The sequence below is a fragment of the Rhinopithecus roxellana genome, chromosome 8 (assembly GCF_007565055.1).
Source record: "Rhinopithecus roxellana isolate Shanxi Qingling chromosome 8, ASM756505v1, whole genome shotgun sequence".
In the NCBI taxonomy this organism is placed as follows: Eukaryota; Metazoa; Chordata; class Mammalia; order Primates; family Cercopithecidae; genus Rhinopithecus; species Rhinopithecus roxellana.
The window spans coordinates 29128652-29143454 of record NC_044556.1 but is presented as its reverse complement, the minus strand read 5'-3'; the positions used below and the strand labels follow the sequence as shown (position 1 = coordinate 29143454).

General features: G+C 39.6%; 1 protein-coding gene across 4 annotated transcripts; it reads right to left on the bottom strand.

Moving 5' to 3' along the window:
- Positions 1 to 6099: 6099 nt before the first annotated feature.
- Positions 6100 to 10293, bottom strand: PRMT6 (protein arginine methyltransferase 6). Of its 4 annotated transcripts, none has more exons than XR_004058953.1 (2): positions 8987 to 10293; positions 6100 to 6694 (listed from the first exon to the last, which is right to left on the bottom strand). XR_004058953.1 is itself a non-coding variant. In XM_010379136.2 (1 exon), the coding sequence occupies exon 1, from the start codon at positions 10207 to 10209 to the stop codon at positions 9082 to 9084; it is 1128 nt and encodes a 375-aa protein (XP_010377438.1). In that variant the 5' UTR covers positions 10210 to 10293; the 3' UTR covers positions 7611 to 9081. The 4 variants fall into 4 exon arrangements, 1 of the variants encoding a protein (XP_010377438.1); XR_004058955.1 differs by having other exon boundaries at positions 9018 to 10293; XR_004058954.1 differs by lacking the exon at positions 6100 to 6694 and adding an exon at positions 6903 to 6918.
- Between the last annotated feature and the right edge of the window lie 4510 nt (positions 10294 to 14803).

The following is a 14803-nucleotide window of genomic DNA, read 5'->3' as shown; positions in this document are numbered from 1 at the left end:
CCAACTACCCTTCTGCCATTTTCTAGGAACACTTTTTGATAACACTTTTACACGTATCCTTATCTCAGCATCTGCTCCTGGAGATTCTGACCTAAGATAATGACCAGTCGGCTTTTTTTTTTTGAGACGGAGTCTCACTCTGGCTCAGGCTGGAGTGCAGTGGCTGGATCTCAGCTCACTGCAAGCTCCACCTCCCGGGTCCACGCCATTCTCCTGCCTCAGCCTCCCGAGTAGCTGGGACCACAGGCGCCCGCCACCACGCCCGGCTAGTTTTTTGTATATTTAGTAGAGACGGGGTTTCACCGTGTTAGGCAAGATGGTCTCCATCTCCTGACCTCGTGATCTGCCTGCCTCGGCCTCCCAAAGTGCTGGGATTACAGGCGTGAGCCACCGCACCCGGCCTCAGTCGGCTTTAAATGCCTACAGATGTCACTTTAACTCTTGAGAGCCTAGGTATCATGGTTAGGTCATTTACTTACCCCGTGGCCTTGGACAAGTCACCAAATTCCTTCATGCTTTTGCTTTCTCATCTATTAAGATAGGATTGATAATAGAACTATTCATGGAGCTATTTCAAAGAGTAAATAAGAAAATGTGCTTAAAATTGGTCTAACACGTTAGGCACCGAGGAATGATTAAAAATATTAACAAAGATGCTTTATGTAAGTATCATCACTGCTTCTCTCTAGGTAGGTTGAGGCATGTCTGACAAAAGGAGGCATTTCCTTTAAATGGAAATTTATAATAGATTTGGAGTCTTCCTTAGAATGAAAATCACTCTTTATAGAACATTATTTTATTATGCACAACTCATGTGAAGTAAACAAAATGAAAATGGAACTTTGCATGGTTTGATTAATATACCATTATTGCATAAAAAGATTCTATATGCTGAGTAGTAGTGGCTACAATAGAATATTGTTTGGTGTAAAGTTTCACCATATGCTTTTTTCACAACCTATCCCAGCGAATGCACTATTATTTGGTATAAAATAAATCAGATATACTGAATAAAAAATGAAATATTATAACCCATTAACAGCCATATCACACATGTTAGCACTGAATAACATATCATTTTAATGTCTTAAATAACATTACCATTTATGGGGATAGTGCAATGACCCCATCCTCTATGTCTAGTTTTAATTTTTAGAACTTTGTTTACAGTAACTCATTCTATCTCCTATCTGGATGTGGATTTACCATTCTGAAACTTCACTGTAATAGTTTTCTTTGACCCAGTGCCAAGGTATTAATTTATATGTAAACCTATCTTATAATAATGCCTGGGCTCTATGAAGTGTCTTTGGTTGGGGTTTAAAGCAAAGCTAACTGATATTTAATTTTATTTTTACAAACAACACATTTCCCGCTGATTCATATTTTCATTTTATATTAAAATCCTCTTGTAATTGTTGTCATTCTCTCCTTGTTTTCTTCTAATTATTTTGCCTAAATTCTTAATTATTCAGTGACTGGATATTTAATCTGTGGATTTTCCAAATCCTCTCTTTTTAATTCTTTTACTGTTCATTCTAGAGCACTTAAATGTTTTTTACTTTTATAATTTCACCAGATGATAAATGATGGTAGAGTGAGAAGTTCATATTAAAATAAGCAGTTTGCCCTTTTAATAAAGATTCCTGGTAAAAAGCTTTTGATGCCAATGAATGCATGAAATAAATGTTTTAACCATTTGTGGATTGGAATCCTTTCACCATCCTATATAACTTAAAGTCAAAACTACAGTTTGCTCTTAGAATAATTTTATAATATCATAAACATATTACATGTAATTATATTAGTATATGTGATTAATATATAATATATAACATAATAATTTTACCAAAAGCAAAGCTGCAAGTGTTGAAAAGAAAACCTAATAGTCACACCATTCCACACCACCTACTAAACTGCACACAGCTTGCAACAATGGGGAGGGGAAAGTTTTCTTCACAAATTTGAGAGGATTAAGTAGTTCTTACATAGAAAAGTCCTTGAATAGATTTAGAAATTAACCTGAAAAGTGAGGTTAAGGACAATGTCAAATATCAAAATAAGCAACAGTTATGTCAATCAAAATACTGTTATAAGCCCATGACTTAAGGAAGAAGAAAATTACTTGAGGAAATTGTGATGTAGGCAGAAAGTATGCATAGGGATCCTACTCGTCATTCATATGCTTCTCTCACTCACTTTTGGCTTTTTTTTGACCCCAAGATGTTTTTATGTTGTCCTGTGACTGTGGAAAAACAGCTATTGTCCCCAGTGCCCTCTATCAGACTACCTTTTGAACGCAGGTAACTGTACTCAGCTATTTGCCTTTCACTCTACACAGGTCAGAATTTGTATTCTCCCTTCCTGTTAACTTTCCTGTTGACTAAAACAAAATTAATTCATACTAAAGTGTGGTTATAACCTTTTCTTCCCTATAAGAAAATTTTCACTGAAAAGATTTTTAAACTCAATGGAATTCTGAATTACTTTAATTTCTGGAAATTTCACAAAGAACAGAATGTTTCGTCACAATGCATGTTTCCGTAAAATCAATAAACTCAATTGGCAAGTAGAATGACATCAGTATAGAATGTAGCATTAGCACCACCGGTAACAGTCACTGAACACAAAATATATTGATGCAATTGAATGCAGCACCCTACTTCTTCCTATTGGCTCTGTTTGGGCACATTCTGTCTTAGAGATGTTTATTAAGCCTTCTCTCTGTCTTTGTGAATTTTATTTTGTATAAGTCTTCCTTATTTCCTTCCATCAAGCTATTTTTATTTATATTTACTGCAGCTTCTTTATTAAAAATTTATATTTCTTAACTAGTTTTATTAAAATTGGTATTATTTTGTTAGTACTTGTTTGAGACAGGGTCTTGCTCTGTCACCCAGACTGGAATACATTGGCCCAATCAAGGGTAGCAGCAGCCTCAACCTCCTGGTCTCAAGCTATCCTTCCATCTCAGCCTCCCAAGTAGCTGGGACCACAGGCATGCACCACCATTGTCTAGCTAATTTTATATTTTATTTTATTTTTTGTAGAAATGGGGTGTCTCTGTGTTGCTCAGGCTGGTCTTGAACTCCTGGGCTCAAGCAATTCTCCAGTCTCAACCTCCCAAAGTGCTGAGATTACAGGCCTGAGCCACACTGCCCACTTATTAGATTCTTGGTGACAAAGTTACATATGTTTTGATGGTTCACCAAACCCATTTTTCCCTTAAGCTTGTTATTTTTATCGAATGATTTTGCAGAATTGTGAGGTTTTTTCAGGAACATACATCACATAATTATAGGAGTGTTTGTAAAGTATTTTAAAAGTGTGGGGAAAATATCCTTCCATCCTACCTCTTCTTTTTGTCCTTCCCTTCTTGCAGGAGGCAGCCTAGAGAGAGAGACAAAGGAACATTTTTTCTTTCTCTCAGCTCCCTGCATTTTAAGTCTGTCATAAGGGTTCAAAGCTACTCAGTCACCTAAAATCACGTATCTTCTCCTACAGTTATTATCAATAATGATACACTTAATTACCAAAGGTTTCAAATGAGTACAATTCCAATGTTACTTTTCATGTCTTAATTTTTACTAATATTCTCTTAATTTTAATCAGGTCCAAGATTCTTTGTTTCAAATGTCTTTTCCTATGAGCATGTATAACATTTTGAGAAACAATCTCCTTATATCATCTTCTTCCTTATCACTTACTGTTCTGACACATTTTGGAAAAGGTTTGGAAGTCTGTAACTCTCCCAACTGTTGTCTTTAAGATTTTAATCAGGGCCTGTTCTAGGCTTAGAAAGTCCTGAAGAACATTCAGTTTCCTCAAATAGTCTTCATGTCTCAGATTTTCAGATAGTCTCTTGATTCTATAAAATGTAAAATGCTATAAATTTGGCTAAAAGGATGAGATCACATCAGTTATCCATCCCTATGAACAATGTGATGAGACATTACCTTTTGTAGGAAATAATGAGGACATATCTCAGAGTCTTCTGGCCTTCTTATCTTCAGAGCTTCTGCAGGTATTCCAAAAAGTAGGAAGATATTTTCATGCCAAAAAATTTAGAAGAGAATAAGATAACACACGTTCCAACAAAACACGTAATATTTATTATAAATGACAGAAGATAAATCAAGAAAAAAATTGGAGTATAGAAGTGGAGCCAGATGTAAAGTTAAAAAAAGCACAGTGAAGCATAAATTTGGCTCAGCTCTCTAGTAGCCAATGTGAGAAGGGTCATCTATCCAATATATTGTGTTCATTAGCTGAAACAAATCAGTTATTTAGAGGACATAGACTTACTTTTTGAACTAATAACAGAGAAGACTTCTTCTCTGAGGATTTCATGATCTATGTGATAAGTAAGGGAGTTTTTTGCACTAAGGAAAAGTGGGCTGGCTCTTCTCAACCTTGCTTCATTCAACAGATTTAGTCGGAATGATGTTGGGACTCAGAAAATACCCCAGAATGAAGGCCTTGGAAGGAAAAGTGTTTCTCTGATCTCTTGCCCTCCTGTTTCTCAGTCCACTTCTCCCCTTAGGCTAGTCATAGAAACTAGAATCACTTTTCCCCAAGGCAGGTTGTAAACACCAGAACCCCCTTTCCCCAAAGCCAGCCATAAAACCTAAAATCATTACTCACTGTCCCTCTGCCTTTCTGTATAAAAACTACTTATAAAGAAATTATGTGACCCACCTTCTTTGACTATGGGTTATAAGACCCCCATTCCAGAGATGGTGTTGCCTCACACCAAGAAGGAATGCATGCATGCTTGGAGAGGCCAAGAATCTAGACAGACAGGCCCTGCTGGGATCCCTCACTCAGTCTGTTAGCATGAGATCATACCCTTTTTGTGCAATCATATTTCTACATAGTCATCCATATTTTATTGAACCTCAGCATAAAAATGGACACTTTCTCCTTTATCTTTGGGTCTTCATTCTGAGGGCTCCTGTGTGTACATATTACATCAACTTGTATGCGTTTTCTCCAATTAATTTGCATTTGTGAGTTGACTTCTCAGAGAAACTTCAGAGGGCCACAGAGAACTTTTCCCTTGGCTCTGACAGTCTTTCCAGGTTAAGGATGCAAATTACTGAACGGATATAGGTTAATTTTATTTCCCATACTGTATACTAGTTCTTAGAGGATAGAATTTGTTTTTCATAGAACTTGAATATTTTCTAGTTGGTGTTTATTAAATCATAAAATGAATGGATAAAAATATGTACATAGGCAGGAGGGGGGCCTCATTGACTGACTCATCTCTCCTCAGCATTGGGTGGTACAAAGTATGAAGATGCTAACACGGCTGGCTATAAGCTAAACGTTAGCCAGTTTTGTTTGCTGGAGGTGTCTTTCACACTTACCTTTTAAAAACTCCTTCTGCTCACTTTTAGCCTCATCAGATGCCTCTGCTCCTCAGCACCAAGCATCTGTGAGTTCATCTACCTTTGCTACTGCTTTGAGGAGTCAGTTTTCTGGGGGTCTCAGAGTACCACATTTGACTAACTGTTGGGAAAATGGGTATGGGGGTATTTATGTCAATGAGTGCCTAGTAGTTGTCCAGTGTGAGATCCTATACACTGAAAGTGGTTCTTTGAGGCCTATGAGATACATCTTTAATGAGACTTCCTTAAGCTAAGGACGTTTCCCTTTCCTTCATTCATCAAACAATAAAAACTGTTGTCACCCATTCAGGAGGTATGTGCTTCCGTTTTTTTTTTTTTTTTTTTTTTTTTTTGAGATGGAGTCTGGCTCTGTCGCCCAGGCTGGAGTGCAGTGGTTCAATCTCAGCTCACTGCAAGCTCTGCCTCCCAGGTTCACACCATTCTCCCACCTCAGCCTCCTGAGTTGCTGGGACTACAGGCGCCCACCACCACGCCTGGCTAGTTTTTTGTAGTTTTAGTAGAGATGGGGTTTCACCGTGTTAGCCAGGATGGTCTCAATCTCCTGACCTCGTGATCCGCCCGCCTCGGCCTCCCAAAGTGCTGGGATTAAAGGCGTGAGCCACAGCGCCCACTTCTATTTTTAATTAAAGCAGGCAAGATTAATACAATAAACAAGTTAATTTTTGTTTGGAGTTAGGAATTAAAAGCCAAGAATAAGCTATGTAACCTTAGGCAAGTCCTTCAATATCTGTATAGCTCTTGCTCCTGGTATGTAAATTGAAATAATCTCCTGATATGTAAATTGAGATAATTACTTGCCCTTTCTAACACCAAGACCATCCCAGTCTTTAGTCCATTATCATTTATTGTACTTACCATTTTATCTTATGAACATATCATTTGAAGGAAGAAACTGTTTTATTGGTTTGTATCCTAAATGCTTATCACAATGACTGTTACATTGTATACTCAATAAAACGTCCATTGGTCCAATGAATTAATGAAAATATTTGGAAATCTTCACAGTGCAAAATAAATGTAAGTTCTTTGAGGGAAGCAGGTCGAACTTTACCATGTTTTCCTCTCCTTTGGGCCTGGTAGTTCCTGCCTATGGTCCAATGGTACCCAGCAGTCAGTACCAGTCCATATAGACAGATTGGATAGTGCCTGGATGTTGATACATTTTACACCTTCATCCTTCTGTAGGTATCCTCATTCCAAAGGTCCTGAATTCCCTTTGGATCATTTGGTGTACGGTGTCATACATTGCTCCTCACGTACAACCACATACTGTTGAATACCTGTAAAAAAATCAAAATGTTGAGTATTTATTGTTGCACGTTTTGCATGCATCCAAGTGCGCCAGGTTTATGACTTTTCCGTAACTATGACACTGACGATTTATTGAGATCTTATTACATACCAGACATTATGTACTCACATGTATCAACTCATTCAATCCTCACATGTCTATGACATAGGTACTGTTGTAATCTCCATTTTGCATATGAGAGGAATTTCCTCCCTTTTGAAGGAAAAAAAGTGTTTAAGTATTAATATTTTGCCCAAGGTCACAAAAAGTGGTAGAGCCTAGGTTCTACTATGGGCTATCTGCCTCCAGAGTCCAATTTTGTAGCCATTATGTTATGCTAACTTTTGACTAATTGTTTCAGTCGCTGTATTTTTATAATTCATTTTTCTTTTGGGAAGGAGTAATAAAAATCCTGAAGCTTATTTTATGGAATACGTACCCTTTACTTCTACAGTTCCTCCAAGTTTTAACTGAGGTTCCCTTTATGTGCTTATACTGATAATGATAACTCTATAGTATTTATGAAATACATAAAAAATAGAATTTGGAAGAATGTTCTTGTTTATCACTTAGTAAAGGAATTGTTAAATCAAGTTTTTTTTTAAAAAAAAACAAACCAAACCACCAGAAACCTACTCAAAATCATACCCTAAAATTCTAAAGAAATGTTTGATTTAAAACATAGAACACCTTATAAGGAGCTATTTTTTCCCGCTAGCTTAACTCAAGTCTAGCTTGCTGTAATTGTAGCATTTACATGAGATGATCACTATCTTAGCATCAAAATGGTGACGGTTATAACTGTACTGCTTGCTACTCAATTATCTTGTAAATTGACAATTTTGTACATGTATGTCTCTCCATGATGGAAGATCTTGTGTTACATACCACCAAAGTTTAGCAAATTAGTTTTTATATTCTAATACTTTAATATGCAATGAATAAAAGGGCAGAAAAATCAGAGTTACAATAAATGTTAGGCTATTTCAGAACACCAGTTTTTCACACCTATTTTCTTAGCATACAGAAGCTCAAAAATCATACATTAAGCAGTTTGAATTGTCCTGAAGTTATATTCTGAAGGGGCTGTAACACTTAAGAACTGATAATATTAAAAAGGCAAAAGCATTATAACTCATAGACAGCACACAAGACTTCTTACTTCATCTATAAAACGTGAGAATGTCAATGTTTTATTGGCTACAAGTATAAGGAGGGAAACATCAGCGAAATAAATTTGATAACAAGATTCACACTTCATTACAACTGATTTTCCTAAATTCACAACTTTCACATTTGGCTGCGTGAAAGAGCAAAAAAAAAAAAAAAACAAAAAAACAAAAAAACTAAACTAAAAAGGGAACTTTCACTACTTGTAAGTAGGCCAACTCACATGATCCCTTCAAATGAGAGTTTAAATGAGAATGAGTACACTTTTCTAGCTGGGAAAATATTTTCCTTGATTAAGTGAGTTTAAATAATTTACCCATGGTGATGAATAAGCCCTTGGGCTAGGCTCAGAAACCTCCTCTACCAGCCTGTTTCATAAGAATTACACAGATATTTTTATAGGACATACATGAAGTATTTGTTTTTTGGTTGTAATAGTAGAGACAAGAATTTTTGAGAATCCATACGATTTCTGTCTTTCAGGTCTCTTTCTCCTAAATGCACCTTCTGAGTTTCTTAGATATGCCGTACAATTACAAAGACCATTTTACTTAACGGATTAATGTGTTCATCAACTTTAGCACCCTATGTATGTGGTAAGAGTAATGAGAACAGGGCTATTTAAACTGCTTCCTCATATCCTTCCCCTTAATTACCAGTAGTGAAGTTTACTTAGAAAACAATGAGGAAGTATCATAGCCTACAGGCACCTAGGGATGGGGAATTAATTCAGACTGAGAAAATATGGCTCTGGAGAGATACTAAAGTCGTACTGGAAATGTATGAAGTCTAAAATAACTCTTTCTCCTCAGCTTCAGACTTAGATAAGGTGTGAGGTGTCAGGAATGTGCATGGACCCTTCAAAAACTGACATTTTTCATCTGTGTTCTTCTGCCTCCCTCCCCCACGAAACAAAATATACGGAAATACAAGTGCTTGGTACTACATGCTTTTGAGGCTTAAAAGCCCAGTAATAAGCACGCTGTATCCGTTGTTGAGGGGGATAACTTTTTAAGTAAACATCACCAGAAGAATCTCTTCAAATGGAGAATGAAGTCACTCTCCCTCCCTAGAGGCTACGAGGGAAAAGGGAGACAGATATTCCCCCTACTTGCACGTGGGATCTCCCTTTCTCCTCCGACCTCGCTATGCCTCTCCCACGCAGGTCAGGCTGCCTTGGGAGGTAGCTGGGAGAAAAGGCAACGCTCAGTCCTCCATGGCAAAGTCTTTGGTCTTCTCCTCCTGGTCTCCCACTTTGTAGCGCAGCAGAACGCGCAGGCGACGGGGGTTGTCCCGGGAGGGCAGCAGCGTGATCTCTCCTGAAACATCCGTGTCTTGCTCCACTTGCACTGGCTCGTTTAGGTAGAGAAGCGCCTGTTTCCAGTGCGTGGCGGGGTGAAAAGGCGAGGTGGACAGCACCAGGGGTTTCTCCGACTCCCCTCCAGGGAAGGTCACCTGGAACCAGATGGCAAAGCCATGCATGGGCGCCGAGCCATAGCAGCTGCAGCGGAAGCGCCCGCCCACTCCGGCCTCCAGCTCCTGCTCCAAGCCGGCGCGGGAGAGCTCTAGTTGCGCAAAGCGCTGCGGCCGGGCCAGCACGTCCTCGCCGGACAATCCCTGCACAACGATCTCCGAGTGGCCCATGAGGCAGCGCGTGGCGAAGCCCTCCAGGCAGCTCATGTCCACACCATAGTGCTGCTTCACCTGGCTCCAGAAGCCCAGGCGCCATTCCAGCATCTGGTCGCTGATGGGGGCTATGAAGAGCTCGGCGGAGGCCGGCAGGAGAAGACCGCCCTCCTTCAGCCACTTGGTTCGCGCGTGGAGGACGGAGCTCAGCATGGACTCGTGCAGGAGTCCGTAGCCCATCCATTCGCTCACGATGGCATCCACCTGTTCCGGCAACTCCACAGTCTCCACCGGTCCCGGCAGGACGTGCACCCGGTCCTCCAGCCCGTTGAACCTTACCACCTCCCGGGCCTGTTGCCAGATGGCGCTGGCCTCTACCGCGTACACGCGCCGGGCCCCGGCCTGGGCACAGAAGATACTCAGAATGCCGGTGCCCGCGCCCACGTCAAGTACCGTCTTGCCTCGCAGTGCTGCCCAGTTCCGCAGGATACCCAGGCGGTAGGCATCGGTGCGGACGCGGTCTGCGATCATCTCCTCGTGGACCGAAACGTCCGAGTAGCACTCATAGTACAGCTGGTCCCGCTCCCGCTTAGTCCTCCGGGGTCGCTCCAGGGCCGCCTCCCGCTCCGCGCCATCTTCCTCTTCAGTTCCCTCCCCTCCTTCGCCGCCGCCCCCCGACTCAAGCTTTCTTTTCTTGGGCTGCGACATCTTGGCCGCTTTGGCCGGCTCCCGGCGGACGTAGCGCGCCACGGCGCGGGCTCCAGGAAACGGGGGCTTCTGGGACTTGTAGTGCGCGCTTGTCTTTCCTACTTCCTGCGGGGTCGCCAGGCCAGCGGGGCGGAAGGTCTTCCGTGCCTACCCACGGGAGCTGTTTTGTATTGCTCTTCTGGTGTCTTGGCATCCCTTTTGCCACCCACGACACCCACATTCTGAGATCCTTTCATTCCCCCTCCCACCCTTAGCTTCTCAGTTTTTTGCTTTCACTCCCTTCCTGAAGTAGACACGCCCACTTAAGACTAATAATCCACCTTTGTTTCTTCTGCTCAACTCACCTCTGGTGTCTGTTTGTTTGTTTTTGGATACAGAGTTTCACTCTTGTTGCCCAGGCTGGAGTGCAATGGCGCTATCTCGGCTCACCGCAACCTCCGCCTCCTGGGTTCAAGCGATTCTCCTGCTCGAGAATTTTTGGTAGAGACGGGGTTTCTCCCTGTTGGTCAGGCTGGTCCCGAACTCCCGACCTCAGGTGATCCACCCGCCTTGGCCTCCCAAAGTGTTGGGATTACAAGCGTGAGCCACCGCGCCCGGCCTAACTCACCTCTGGTTTTATTCCACCAAATTAACATGGCGGCACCATACACACACTACCGTCTTAACTGGACAACTGTAGCTCTTGAAGTGCTCCATATGTGGCAATTTAGAAATTGCACTACACATTTCTCTCTTCTGTTTTCAGTGGAGTTAGAGTGCAAATGTAACAAAATTAAAACCTAACAATGCAAAATATCGATTCTGATTCCAGTATGACCACTAATTAATTGAGTGATTTAGGGCAAGTAATAGAACTTATCTGGCCTTCTGTTGCCCATTCACCCACCAGAGAATCTTCATTGCAGTTGGGGAAGAATTGTGTTTCTGGTTCTACTTAGAAGAATAGTTACTTGGCTTTCGGCCCTGCTCTGATAATTCTGTGACTCACTCAAGAGTTAAATCCAGAGAAGTGCAGACTCAAGAGCCGTCTGATACAAGCAAACTCGTTGCTAAGTGTATTCTATATATATATGCATTTTTTTTCTCTCAGAAATAACGGAATCTCTTTGTTTCGATCACTTTCTCAATGCAACTCATTTTTTCCTGTATTTCCTTGTCTGGGGAATATTGACACTTTCCTCTTTCTCTTCTATTTTTCTTGTAGTCAACCATCAGCTGTTACTCTCTTTTTGTTCATAATGGAAATAAAATATATTTTTAAATATGTGTGGCATTTAAATGAGTGTCTGCGTTATTAACAAGGTGAGCATAATGCCATTTTCTCCGAGATTTAAAAAGGCACCCAGAGGAAAATGGACTTTTATTTTCTTGTGGTCTTGAATTATGTCCTTGTAACCAATGGGCCTGTATTCCTTGTCTGGGATCAAAGTTCTTTCATCCTATTTTCTCTATTAATCTTTCATTAGCAGAATAGGTTTATTGATGTGGCATCCTCAGCTGTACTCTACTTCTAACTCAAGTCTCTCCATCCTGGCTGCTCATTAGAATTCTCTAAGGAGCTTTTTAAAAAAATACCTATTCCTGGGTCTACCTCAAACCAATTAAATCAGAATCACTCCAGTGGAACCTGGGCTTCTAGTTTTTAAAAGCTCCCCAGGGAATTCTAATGGGCAGCTAGAGTGAGAACAACTGTTTCTCACTATAATGATCTTAGTTAAATATTGTTTTGTTATTTTAATTGGGTAAATTATATTTTTTTCAGTGGCCTGGGCTCAACCATTTAAGGCTAAAAACCTTGAAGCATTTCTTCTCTTTTTCTGCCTTGATTTAATATCTTATTTTAAGATAATTGAGGCCCAGTGTAGGACATCAGATTAAAGTTGTAAATGCGACCACTTTAATACATTACTTTTATTCATAGGTTGATGCTTAGTGTATACTTTTGCCATTCTTTCTTTCCTCAAAATGTCACCTTTTCCTTTTAAATACGTTCATTCCTTCACACAATTTTCAATTCACTTCCTTATGGTCTCTTTTAAGAAAATTCTGAATATAAGTTTCATTGGTTTTACCTCCAAAATACATCTTGAATCCATCTGCTTTTCTCCATTTCTATTGTCAACATGCTAGTTTAATCTTCCATATTTACTTGCCTGGAAATTAGTCTCCTAAGGGATCGCTCAGCTTCTAATCTAAACCCTATCTAATCCCTTCTCTACATAGCTGAAATAATAAGCTTTTATAAAACCCATTGAACCATGTCATTCTTCAGTACCTTCCCATGTTAGTTACTGGAACAATTCAGTAACTTCAGGTAACTTCCCATCTCATCTCATACCATTTTTTCCCAACTCGTCACTGGGCTCAAGATATACTGGCTTCTAATAACACATTTCTTTCCTGTGTCAGGTCTTCATGCATAATCTTCCGGTGCTGAGAAAATTGTTTTTCTCCTTAACACTTCACTTTAATGGCTTCTTCTTATCCTTCATGTCTCAACTTAAATGTTACCTTATGAAAAAGGCCTTTCCTGGCTACCTTAAATAATATTTTCAAACCCAGGAGACTATTTTGTTCCCTCCTAGCATTCATTATTATCTGTATGTATTTAATTAATTTATTTGTTTTCTATACAATATCAACTCCAGAAGACTTGGACTTTTGTATTCCCACTGTTGTAGTCCCTAGCACTAAAACAGAAACTGGCACATAGAAAGTGTTCAATAAATAGTCTTCAACAAAGTCTATTGTGGATGCACAAATTATTATTCATACAGGAAGGAGTAGAGAGTTTTGCTTCGTTAGTTCAGTGTGACAATGTGACTTGGTAAACTCTAAGATAGATCCAGATATAGATAGAATGTAGAATGCTCCCAGAAATGAGAATAGTATAAATTTTAAACACTCTTAATGCTTCTAGATAGAATAATGGTAAGCACCAAACATTACCGCTAGAGTAGATTTAAAAAGGCCTGTGGCACTTTCCTTTTCTGCACTTGTATTTGATATAGAGAAGGAGTTCCTTACTGATCTTTTTTACCACAATGAGATGTTTTAAGTAGGAAAGGGACTTCGATCACAGCCCTTCCCCAAGCCGTGCAGCTCAGCAGCAAACCACCTGCATGGGAGAAGAGTTGGAGTTCTGCTGGCAGAGCATTCTTTGTATTTTCATTTCAGCGGTCTGTTTGCCACGTCTATTCAATGCTCAAACCCAGTTTTTCAAACAAATGATCTTGAAATTAATTTAGTGCATCTTGACCACTATTAAGAAGAAATAATAGATGAGAAAATGCTAAATGTGTCAAATGAGTAAAGGTGGGTATTATTTCATAAAACTTGTTTCATGGCTCACACCTGTAATCCTAGCACTTTGGGAGGCTGAGGCAGGCAGATCATGAGGTCAAGAGATCAAGACCATCCTGGCCAGCATGGTGAAACCCTATCTCTATTAAAAATACAAAAATTAGCTGGGCGTGGTGGCACGTGCCTGTAGTCCCAGCTACTCAGGAAACTGAGAGAGGAGAATCGCTTGAAACTGGGAGGGGGAGGTTGCAGTGAGCAGAGATTGTGCCACTGCACTCCAGTCTGGCAAAAGAGCGAGACTCCGTTTAAAAAAAAAAAATACTGTATGTATATTTCTTGCTTCAGGTTATGGTTAAAAGCTTGAAATATACAGCTTTCTGTTCTCCAAAAACACTATGAATTTTGGGATTTCTGTACTTTTGCTTTGGGTGCCTGTACTCTTCCCTCCTCTCACTCATCTTTTTAGCTAATGCTCAAATGTTTTTTCAACCAGTCTATGGCCCTTTAATACATATAACTCTTCTTGCACTTGTATCATTGTATCAGAACTATTTATATATCTGGCTTTGGATTGTGGACTTTGAACACCAACATTTTGTACTTTTCACTTTTATGCTGAGAACCTAGTACATTGTGCTGGAATCTGAACCTTTCTATATTACAGTTTTTGCTCCCAAGTATACTGAGGTTCACAGATGTGCCTTGGATGACTGGGAGAATCATGATCTATTTTCTGTATCAAACGCACTCATTTATTTGTTCAACCATTCATTTATTCAACAGGCATTCTGGACTTTTATCATTCTAGAAATAAGGATAAAGTAAACAAAAAGCAGACATTCTTATCTCTGAGGAACTTATATTTTTGTGTTAATCTTATCTATTATTATTATGCTTTCTTACTAACAATTTATTATACCACTTTTAAATCTCAATTCTCATGTAATATTTTATCTTGGATGTACTGATGTGATTTCCTCCCACAGATACTTATTTCTAAATTTCTTTCCCCTTTTAATTCGAAGGTTTATTATTTAAAAATATTTTTTAAAGCCTAGTGTAAGGATTGAAGATAGTTCCTTCAGGATTTCAAAAATTCACTGTAATTCTCAAAGTGTGTGTTGAGGAAGAGTGAAGGAGCAAAGGCATGAAAAATGTTATAACTATCTCTTTGATATGAATATTCATTAAATGATGTAGTTCCTGCCATTTTGCAGTTACTTGGAAGCTGTCAGCATAGAAAGATTTCTGTTAAAAAAATTATGGACAATAAAGACAAAAGTGGTGACTT